We start from the raw sequence: 12,592 nt of genomic DNA, 5'->3' as shown, positions 1-12,592 counted from the left end.
TAGAATGACATTTATCCATGAAACAGGAGGTTTGGCTTAATCAGCAGGAATTAGTCATGCTTACCTGCTCTGTGCCTTTTAACTTCCATTATTGTCTGCCTCTGGATCCCTTAGATCTAGTTTTCTTTCCTAGGGCTTTGACCTGAAGCTTGGAATTGAATTTGGGACAAAAATGTGTTTTGGGGCAACTCTTTATCATAAACTGAATGCTAAGGTGAAGCTGTAAAATTGAGTCCTCTTCCAACAAGGGAGAGAAAAGGATATCCTGTGACATGCCAAGAAAACTGGTGGCTATAGTTATGCTTGCTAAGATTTGGGTGATGGGTCTTGACTTTGTTTGGCTCCCTTGATCTTGCTTTCCCAAAAAGGAAAACTCTGAGTAATGGGCACCCTATTTATTCCTATCACCTGGCAGAATTTTCAGGATAATTGCTCAGAACTAGATTATTGATCCAGATTTTTACATTACCCATACCCCTTTTTTCCTTCTGGTCTGCAGTCAGAGATTACTGGTTGGTTCACAGGAATAAGCAGGGTTACTCTAAAATGTAGGCAAAAACTTAAAAGCAACTAATCAATGTAGATTTTGATGACAAATGTATGATAAGTTTTGAAACAGAATTTCTCTCTCTCTAGTCCTCATTTTTGTTAAAAACAAATCATGATAGGACTAACTTGTTTGCAAAATAGACTTTAGTCTTATACTTGGCCTGATTATTTGCATAAAGTGCAGCAAGAGTAATTATTTTTACATAGACCTTTTAGATTCGCTTAGATGGAACTCTGTTCCACAAGGAATCTCAGATAGGACTTTCTAAAGCCAAGCCCAGCCATGGGTTTGTACCCTCAAACCTGTGAGTTGGGCAAACTCCTCTCTTCTTGAGGTCCCTAGAGCATGGGGTTCCCGGGCCTGTTAGAAACTGACATTCTTTACTTACCACAGGTTAGGAACCCCGTAGAGGGACTGTGTACACAAGGTATGAGGCTAGTTTCTCCCATGGGACCTTTATCTGCAAGTCGAGCTTGATTCCTTAAAGGGAAGCATACCCTTCCAGTCAAAACCTTGGTAAAACAACCAATTTCTCCAATTGCATTCCTGTTGCAAAAGAAAATGGATCCTTATTGTACTGATGCAAACAACTATATTGGCATAAATTAAGAATACTCAGAACTAGTTTCCAAATTCTGAAGAAGCCATGCACAGAGAGAGAGAGACAAATATGCTCCAAATTTTCTTCATAGGAGTATAACTTACTCAATTATTAAAGGTCATAAATAGCTCAAAATAAGCTTCCTTGACTCTGAAAAACAAAACAAAGATCAGCAATGTTCCAATCAAAAGTCATTACTGAAAACATTACTTCAGTTTTCTATTAGTTCAGTCCATTCAGTTAACTCTTGTTTTGCTTGATATTTGTGAACATTTCAACTCTTCATGAGTCCTGTATGTTTTTCCTTTATTCCAATGTCACAATCTCCAAAGTTTTCAGAAACCTGCATTTGAGACTGCCTGTCAGAGTTTTGTGGCTGATTATAAACCATCCTTTGAAGAGGATTAAAATAAGACAACAATTATCTGTGAATAATAGAATGTCCATGGTAGTTACAGTTAGAAACATGATTAACAAAGAAATTTGGTTATCTCTGTGGTTTATAATAACTTAGCATAACAACCTTAATTGTGATTGATAGCATATACTCAGAATTTTAGAAATCCCATACAATTTTGGAACACAAATTAACATTATTACATAAAATATAACCTAAAGAAGATTAAGCATTATTTTGGCAATCCCATGTACCTAAACATGTCAAATAATCTTGTTTACCACTCTTCTAGATGCTCCAGGGGCCCTCTGTAGCATCTAAAAGCTAGGTGTCAGGAAAGACAATTTTTGAAACTGAGGTTTGATTTGGGGAGGCCTGTTAAGTATGTCAGAGGTTTAAAACACTTTATGATATGAAAGAATTCCAAATTTACATATTATTTATTTTTCTAAAATGATGACTTAGAATTTTTTTAAAAGCAAAAACCTTATATAACCTTTTACAGATTTAGCTAAAGAGCAGAATAGTGCATTAAGAGTATTTTGTTATGCTTTTATTTTAATGCTTAATTTACAGAAAACCATATAATACTCTGTTCAATTTAATGTATTCACACATGAAATTTCTTTTGCAAGATTAATTTTTACAATTCTTCCACAACTCGTTTGAACTTTTAGCTTTATCTTATCTAATTCAAAACAGTCCTTTAACCCTAGGTAAAAATTTACATTTTGACAACATCTGCATTTTATCAATAGTCTTTAAGGCTGTTTTTATTTTTCAAAAATTAATGTCACGTGAACTAAAAGGTCCCACAGATTTTATTTTCCTTTTAAAAAATATTGGATCCAAGTGCTTATCTTTCTTTAAGTCAGTTAATTAGAGCTCTTTTTTATAGACATCACACACACACACACACACACACACACACACACACACACACACAACACATATATAACTATACAGAAAGGCAGAAGAAGATCCAGTAACTATGAGACTTTTTGTTTACCAGTCTCCTAATTGGATTATTGGCCTCTGGATGGAACTCTCTAAGGCTAAAAAAGGCTTAAAGCAAGGCTAGGAAAGCATGCAGTTTCCAGGGCCTAATAAACAGATATAGCTGGAAGATTAAAAACAGATTTTGAGGGGGATCTATCCACCTCTAATTCCTAGGACTCCTTTAGGAAAACAGAGGTCTCTCCCAAAATGGAATTTGTGGCACCTTTTCTGTTTTTCCCAAGGATTCCCAGGCCATGAGAAATTATCTTGGGGCCTCTCATGCACGCACTAAGATAGGCAAGGCAAAATGGAGAAAAATCGTTTAGTCGACTGAGAAAAAAATCTTTTTCCAGGAAAATAAAGTTTAGGAAGAGAAAAACATAAAGAAAGGCCTTTTAAATATACTTATAACTTGGATATCCACTTTGAATTAAACTGAGTGCTCTTTAAAAAAATACTTTTAAATCCCTTATTACCTGACTTTATCCATGCCAAACAGCCAATATTTGTAGCTTTGAAACTTTATCAAAGGTAATCTCCCAGGTGCTCAGAGAGGAAAATTCAAGGTGGTTCGTGGAGGGGAAGAGAATCAACAAATGTCAAAGGTCACACAGATATCAAACCAGAAAGGACTCACTCCCTAAGCCAAGATTGAACCCAGGCCGCCGTTGTAAAATGTTGGAGGCTAAAAGCACTGCTGCCTGCTTACAGGTCATGCTTCCAAGGACATAAAAAAAGATGAAGGCCTGCAGCGAAGTTTGCCACTGACCAGTTTACCAGACTGTCTTTAATAGAGGGCCTATGGAGTCCTGGGCCCATATCCCATCCTAAGGTAGCCCTCTTTTTGACAGAACCGTAAAGACATGTGAACCACTCCAGATTGGCTATAACTTAAGACCAGCCTCACAAATCCTTTTTCATAAATAAAACTTCATGGAGAATATAAACAGTGATAGCTGGGGTCCTGGCCTAGTAAAATGTCTTCTAAAAGGAAAAAGCCTTTCGCATAAAAGTTAACTCTTGACCTGGTGGAGAAAAAAAAAAAAGAAAAACAGCTTAAAGTTCAGGGCTGTGTTAACTGAGGGAAGAACCTCTTATTCTTATGCGAATGGTTCTTCCAACAAGGAGGGAAACTTAATTGCTGTTTCTTCCCTGGGGCTGGAACAGAGCTGGACTTCTTGGCCAAGGGAGGGGAAGACACTGTGGATACACACGTGGCAGGGAATGCTGGCCAGCCTGCCACGCAGGACCCTTTGGGCATGGGCCCCAGCCCCAGCTGGGAGGGAAGGGGGAATGGGGTGCTGCTGCTTGCCTTTCAGTCCCATGGGTGCCTGCGGCCATTGTGGTGGGGTGGTGCCATTACACTCCTGAAAAAAAGAAGGAAAATGCCGTAGAAAAGGCTGGGTTAGACCAAGGTTGACATTCCTGACCCCCAAGAGCAACGGAGGGTGGGGGATGCAGTTTCTTCTACTCTCAGAAGTCCAAGGACAAAAAGGCTCAGATACAAGAGGGGAAAAGATGCTTTGGTCTGCATTTTACTCACCTTTCCTCATGTCCCCACATGGGCCACCAAAATGATGCAAGATATTTTCCTCCTTAGTTCAGCTAAAATCTAGGTCCTTATCACACAACCAGGAAAAATTAGGTGCATGGACACACTGAAAGTTTGAGGAGAGCAGAATTTATTAAAGAAAGCTCTCAGTGAAAAAAAAGGGGTTCTGCCAGCAGGCTCCCAACTCACAGATTGAATACCAGGTCACCACACACCAGCTGAAGGGGCCAGGCCCCTTCTCACTGCTTAAGGCATGAATCCCCAGTGGCTGCACCCCATTTTCCCAGTGTGCAGGCAGGCCCCTAGTCTGTTGCCAGCATGTGCAGACAAGACCCTGGGCAGGTTCCCACATCTGCACAAAAGCATCTGATGTAAACACTTGTGGGCGGGTTGGGGATTCTCCAGGGATCCTCCCTTATCTGCCTCCTGCATCTATTACTAGGTTTTCTCAGGTCTAACTTCATTTAGGTTTTTTTTTTTTTTTTTTGCATGGGGTATTAGGAAGCCTAGTTAGGCTCTGTGTGACGTAATCTGAGTGATTAGGAATGTGTCTTCTGACACTTTTAATTATAGTCTCAAATTTAAATGCAATTAATTTCATAACACATTTATACATATTTTGAGTATCCTTTATCTGAAATGGTTGGAACCAGAAGTATTTTAGATTTCAGATATTTTCAGATTTTGAAATACAGTAAGTCTTCACTTAATTTCATCAATAGGCTTCTGGAAACTGCAACTTTAAGCAAAATGACATATCACAAAACAAATTTTACCACAGGCTAAATGATATAAACAAGAGTTAAGTTCCTCTGGCATATTTCTGGTTGGAAAAAAATCACCACATTTTGAAATAAAGACCCAAAACATTTTTAATATTAAACATTGAAATAAATGTGAGAAATACATATATTTAAGAAAGAGTAATAAAAACAAAGTATAATAATTATTTACTTGTTCCAGTTCAGTCTCACAGGTGGCTGGAGCCTATTCAGGTAGCTCAGGGCTCAAGGTGGGAACCAACGCTGGACAGGGTACCATTCTATCACAGGGTGCACTCACACACATCCACACTTACTCCCAGGGGGACAATTTAGCCATGCCAATTAATGTAACATGCATCTTTGAGATGTGGGAGGAAACCAGAGTACCTGGAGAAAACTCATGCAGACATGGGGGGAACATGCAGACTCCACATGCACAGTGGCCTAGCTAGGAAGCATTTTTTTTCTCTTCAACATTATAACAAAATGACAGTGAAGGAAAGGACATTATTTGAGGACCTGCTGTATTTGCATATATATAAAATGAGATATCATGGGGATGGAACCCAAATCTAAATAGAAAATGTATTTATGTTTCATATATACCTTATACTAGGGGTCCCCAGTCCCCAGGCCTCGGACCAGTACCAGTCCATGGCCTGATAGGAAACAGGCCACACAGCAGAAGGAGAGTAGCAGCAAGCGAACGTTACTGCCTGAGCCCCGCTTCCTGTCAGATCAGTGACAGCATTAGATTCTCATTGGATCACAAACCCTATTGTGAACTCCACATGCAAGGGATCTAGGTTGCACGCTCCTTATGAGAATCTTAATGCCTGATTATCTAAAGTAGAACAGTTTCATCCCAAAAACACCCTACCACCCTGGTCTGTGAAAAAACTGTCTTCCATAAAACCATTCCCTAGTGCCAAAAAGGTTATGAACCACTGCCTTATACAGATAACCTGAAAATAATTTTATGCAATATTTTAAGTTACTTTATGTGTGAAACAGAGTTATTATTTTATCACCCTTTGTGGGTGTTTTTGCATGGGAGAACCTGGACATTATAGAAATTGTAATGGAAGAGGTGTAATTTACAAGATATTGGAAGAACTCAGTAGACATGAGGTGCACCATTAGTAGTTATATATCAGCCTGTGTGGTCCATTTATCCCTGCTCCTGACTAGATTGGAGGTGCAAGTTAGTGTGGCAGAATGGAGTAGAACTAACTAGTTTGTAGCAGTTTGAATTTATGCGTACCTCATACTTGAATGCATAGATCTTAGCAGTCAGAGAAGTCTAAGGCTCTTGTTAATTTTAGGAGGCAAGCCAGTATAATTATTACAAACATAAAGATAATTATAGATCAGAATGATGCTTTTTTTTAGATTTAATTTTTGAAACAGAGCTAGAAGTTATATTTTTTCTTGTTTTTAAATTAAATTTTTCTTTGTGAAAAGAGTTGATGTTGTGCCTCAGGATAAGCTTCTTACAGATGCTTATAATATATTATTTTAAAGTACATTACATTTCTTAATCAATTTCAAAGAGCTTTCTTGATTTTGCTCATATACTTATTCCTATATTATTCAAAATACAAAGGGACCAAAAAGAAATCTTCAAATGATTTCTTTGCATTGTAATTGGAAGTGCATTTAGAAATATTTGATGTGTATAGCTGACATCTTTTCAGTTTTGTGTGTTTTATTTATAGTCTGTGAGTGCAAGAAAAAATAATGACCTTGAGACTTTTTCTTCAAATTCTAAATCCACATGCATCCTTATTTGTTCTAAAATTACATTTTTTATGGCTAACAGTTTATCAAATTGTATTTATATTTTAGGCTAAAAATCTCATAGAGAGATTTTTTAATCAACAAGTAGAAATTCTTGGCAGACGTGCAGAACAATTACCTCAAATATACTATATTGAAGGTACTCTCCAAATGGTTTGGATTAATCGCTGCTTTCCAGGGTATGGAATGAATGTCCAGCAACATCCAAAATGTCCTGAGTGCTGTGGTATGTAATGAATTATGATTTCATGTTTTATATTGTTGAAAATTTACGTGTTTTCATTAAGCCTAAGTGAATGCATATCACTTATTTTTACTATCATTTAGGTATTTTTTCACAGTTTATTTAAAGTAGTGTATTTGAAAAGTGAATCTAAAGATGTGAAAGAAAAATAGTCTGGCTTAATTTTGGCCTTGGTATTAATATTACAGCAAGGGAGTTTAGGATCATTAGGCAGTTATCTGGGAGGAAACACAAATAATAGTTATGAGTCACTTAGAGTTCCTGACTTTAAAAAAAGCCAATTAATGTATCTTTTAGAATCTACTATTGATGAGTTTAGATTTGTATAGTCTACAGTAGATATCTTTGTGACTTTTTCCTTCCTTGTGAAATAAGTATATGAATTGTTTTATTACCAATTGTTTTTTCTAACTTTTGGTCCTAGCACTACAGGATCTGAGCTGCTCTCTGACATTCATTCTTTCTTTTTCATCTTTACTATAGAAGAGGGTTCTGTAGAGGCTGTTGACTTAGATTGAGCACATGAATTCAAAGTCTTTGCATTTCAATTATTGAGAGATTAATGGGCCAATTAATTTTCAGTCTTAAAAGAGTTTTAAAAATTTATACTAATATCACTAAATTTATACCTGTCTTAGTCTGTTTCATATTGCCATAAGAGAATACTTAAGCCTTGATAGTTTATAAAGGAAAAAAGTTTATTTGTTTCACGATTCTGATGGCTGAGAAGTTTGAGATTGAGCATTCAGTGAGGGTCTTCCTTTTGCTTTGTTTTCTTTGACTTGGCTAGAGTTATCTTTATAATTTTTTTGTGTTTCATTATTGTTTAAATATATGAAGTTTCACAAAAATATAGTACGCAGGTATATTAGGAAATAGAATACAAATTAAACAAATGACTTCCAACTGTTAACTTTGTAACTTTTTAAAATCAGTGATTATATATATTATGTATTATATATTATATATATTATGTATTATATATTATGTATTATATATTATATATTATGTATTATATATTATATAATATATATTATATATATATAATATAATATATAATATATATATTATATGATATATAATATATTATGATATATAATGTATTATATATAAATTATATATTATATATTATATATATTATATATATTATATATATAATATATAATATATAATTATATATATTATATATATTATATATATTATATATATAATATATAATATATAATTATATATATTATATATATTATATATATTATTATAATATATAATTATATATATTATATATATTATATATATTATATATAAAATAATAATTATATATATTATATATAATTATAAGTTATAAATATATATTTATACATATATTATATATAATTATATATAATATATAGATAAAATTATATATATAATTATAAATATATAATATATAATATAAATATATGATATATTATATATACAATATAAATATATGATATATTATATATACAATATAATATATGATATATTATATATACAATATAATATATGATATATTATATATACAATATAATATATGATATATTATATATACAATATAATATATGATATATTATATATACAATATAATATATGATATATTATATATACAATATAATATATGATATATTATATATACAATATAATATATGATATATATCATATAATATATTATATAATATATCATATAATATAAATATATATAATATGTAATATAATATATTATATATAATAAATATATAATATATTATATTATATATTATATATTATTATTTATATATTACTATGTATTATATAATATATATTATATATATGATCTATATTATATATAACATATAAATATTTATAATTTGTATATAAATATATATTACATTATATATAACATACATTATATGATAGAAATAATCACTGATATTTAAAACCAGTGATTTTATATATATAAAATATATATAATGACAATTTTAAAAATAGTTACAAAGTTAACAGTTGGCAGTTATTTCTTTGTTTAATTTGTGTTCTATTTCCTAATATACCTTTGTACTATATTTTTGTGAAAGTTCATATATTTAAATAACAAAACACAAAAAATTATAAAGATAACTCTAGCCAAATCAAAGAAAACAAAGTAAAAGGAATAGTCAGTATATTTTATGAAAAGGCTTTTAATCTAACTTAAATTGCAGAAAGAAAGGAGAAAAGAACAATTAGAAATGACTTAATGAGAATGATATTGCTATGATTTGGATATGGTTTGTTTGTTCCCACAAAATCTCATGTTTAAATTTAATTCCAAGTGTGGCAATGTTGGGATGTAAGGCGTAGTGGGAGAGGTTTGGGTCGTGGGAGCAGATCTCTCATGAATAGATTAATATTCTCCCTCAGGGGTGACCAAGTTCTAATTCTGTTAGTTCCTGTGAGAGCTGGCTATACAAAAGAGGCTGGCACCTGCCCCCCTCTCTGGCTTCCTCTCTCACCATTTGATTTCTGCACACTCAGGCTCCCTTTCACCTTCTGCCGTGGGTGGAAGCAGCCCGAGGCCCTCACCGAATGCCCAGTCTCAAACTTTTCAGCCATCAGTATCGTGAGACAAACATTTTTCCTTTATAAACTATCCAGGCTTAAATATCCTCTTATGGCAATATGAAACAGACTAAGACAGGTATAAATTTAGTGATATTAGTATAAATTTTTTAAACGCTTTTAAGACTGAAAAATTAATTTTTATATTATGTATTATATAATATATTATATATAATATAAATATATAATATATAACATGTATTATATATTTATATTATATAATTTTATATTATATAATATATAACATAATACAATTTAAATTTATTAATTAAATTATAATATAATTTAATATATAATTATAATAGAAATATAATATATAATTATCATATACAATTATATGATAATTATATATAATATAATATAAATATATTAATATATATTTATATATTATCTAATATATGATATATATCCAGAACACAGATATGTAATATACATAACATGTAATATATAATATATTATATTATATATATTTTATATATATATATAACTCCAGATCACAGATAAGGATAAAGAAAAACATAGAAATTCCCCAAAAATAAACTGGAACATAGTAGTTAAGCTGTCTATTACATGTATTTATATCATTATTCAAAAAAGACTTAAACTAAAATTGTTAAAATATTTGCATCTCCTCAATTATAAGTATTTTGAAATTGTCAAACATAGCTCTTTCAAGTGAAGTAGTAGTTTTGAATGTCAGAATTACACATAATTTTTATCATTAGAATTTTTTTTTGTATTTAAAAACTTTGGGCAACAACACAATTGTAATGTTTTCTAATTTCACCATGTAATGATTACACTCAACTTATTATGTACTACACTATTTGATCAAGGTAATTAATTGTTTTTATTCCTGTCATAAGAAGTATATGAGAAAATTTAACATGAATCTCAAAAATATTTTCTGTCTCTAAAATACTGTTTTGTGCTCCTGAATATTTGATCTCTGCCCACGGAGTTTATATACTTAGGAGATGCATCCATGAAACAATTAGGGAAGAAGAGACTGTTAAGGGAAAAAATACAAGAAGATTATATAAAGAAAATTGAGTTTGCAATAGGATAGATCACAAGGGTTCAATGTAATTGTGTTATGGCTTTCTCGGTGAGACTTGTCTTTGAGTCTTGAGGAAGTTACTTTGCAGGATACCAGAATAGCAAGTACCATCCAAGCAATAGCATGAATGAGCATCAAGTTTATGGGGGGGAATTTTGCTTAAATAAAATAAAATTTATTTTTTGGATTTTATGGGTTCATCATCATTGCTCAATAGACTTATTAATTAGTGAGTTGCTAAATTTCATTTTGTGCCATCTTATGGTTAATAAACATTTTAATTTATAATTATCTTTGTGTTATCATTCCTGTAAGCTGTTAAGCAAGATTCAGTTCCCTTAATGTAACATTCAGGACCCCATAGGATAATAATAATTTTTGTTTATTTTACAGGAGGTTATCACCCTAACATTTTAGAAAAGCATATAACTACTCAAAAAGATACTTAAATCATTCTCTGAATAGAAAATGATTTAACAAATTACCCTGTATTTTAAATTAGGATAACACTAGTTAAAAGACAAAATTAACATAGTAAATGAATTTAAAATCCATTCAAGTATGAAACTGACTACTAGATAAAATGATGATGAGCTCACAAAATATATGAGGTATCTCATGAAACAACTTCTGTCCAGAATAAAATGATATACCATGTTTATATTCAACAAACAAGATTGAGACAAAGCATTTTATGACATAAGGGAAGTTTGTTTACTTTCTCCATAGCAGGTGAAATAAGCACCAGATTTGTTCTTTTCCTTCTGGAAGAGAAAGCTTGTTTCCTTATAAATTAGTGAAGACTTAACATTTCTACCTATATTATTTTTCTTTTTCCTAACTTATTTAGTACTTTTAAATTAATTTATACTGAAAAGCTTCTCTGTGATTTGACATTTACCATTCCTTATAATGTAGATCATTTTGTTAATCAGTTTTGGCACTTTAAAGAGAGACTTATTAAATTTGTGAATTATCAGTGTCTTATAATTTTATAAATCATATAATATACTACAACCAAAGACTAGCCTAGTATTACATTGTTTTTAAAAGAATTTTGTTAAAACACAGATTCTGAAATGCTTTGCTTTTCAATTTCTATTATATTTTTGTATAGCTTGTATATTCAACTTTCCCCCATTTTATTTCTGCTAATTTTTTTCAAAACAAAACAAAACAAAACAAAAAAACAAACTTGTAGGTCAAGTAACATTCTTTGACATAATACCCCAGATGCCTTCCTATTTTTTTCTCTTTAAACTATGGCAGTGGTTTTAAAACTCTTAGGTGTATCAGAATTTCCTGAAGATTTTCTCAAAACATATCCAAAGTTTAGGAATCAGACATCTACATTTATAAGCTTCCTAGGTGATTCTTACATACACTGAGTTTCAGATATCTGAGTATTAATGTTGATAAGACAACACATAGAATGTCAGAATATTAGTTTTGATAAGGCACTACCTTGATAGGATGCCCGTGCTTCTGCTGAGGTAGCAGACTGTTTGCCACTGATTATTATGGATTAAATGTGTAGCTCAATAATAGATTAGACAACTTTTTTTCCTATTGCTTTCTTTTTTTAAAAAAAGAATAGCTATTGCTGATTCAAGCCTTTTGATAATCACATGGAAATTCCAGCAGGGAGTTCTTTCTTTATGACACGGTATCTGTGTCTGTGATCAGAAATGATTAGGTTGCAGGTTAGCATATTTAATCATCTTGAGATGGTTTTATTAATAAAGCGTACATTTGTACTTTATGCAGGAAAAACAAATTGTTTAGTAGGTAAAAATATTTTTAAATAAAGCATTTCAGAGTCAATAAATTTATCCTAAAGACTTGCATCCCTGAACCCTTGTTTTGATTTTACATCAGAGGATCAGAGACAAAAAAAAGTTTCCTTTGCGTCGTTTTCACTATGTGTATTTAAATAGTTCTATTATCAGTACGAAATAAAACTCATCCGCCTTTTCGACCCACAAAGACATTGTTCTTATTTTGAATCATTATATTTCTGAAGAAACTAA

General features: G+C 31.7%; 1 protein-coding gene across 4 annotated transcripts in view; it reads left to right on the top strand.

The window, feature by feature from the left end:
- The window catches only part of ZPBP (zona pellucida binding protein), a 152,543-nt gene that overhangs the window by 102,923 nt on the left and 37,028 nt on the right, over window positions 1-12,592 (top strand). For all 4 annotated transcript variants that reach the window (XM_019031747.3, XM_055347008.1, XM_055347009.1 and 1 more), the window contains one exon: window positions 6,712-6,889. In XM_019031747.3, coding sequence (XP_018887292.2) covers window positions 6,712-6,889 — 178 coding nt within the window. The remainder of the gene's footprint in view (window positions 1-6,711; window positions 6,890-12,592) is intronic.

Source organism: Gorilla gorilla, chromosome 6 (genome assembly GCF_029281585.2).
Source record: "Gorilla gorilla gorilla isolate KB3781 chromosome 6, NHGRI_mGorGor1-v2.1_pri, whole genome shotgun sequence".
Classification (NCBI taxonomy): domain Eukaryota; kingdom Metazoa; phylum Chordata; class Mammalia; order Primates; family Hominidae; genus Gorilla; species Gorilla gorilla.
The sequence above is the reverse complement of the archived record's forward strand: the minus strand, read 5'-3'. Positions and strand labels throughout refer to the sequence as shown.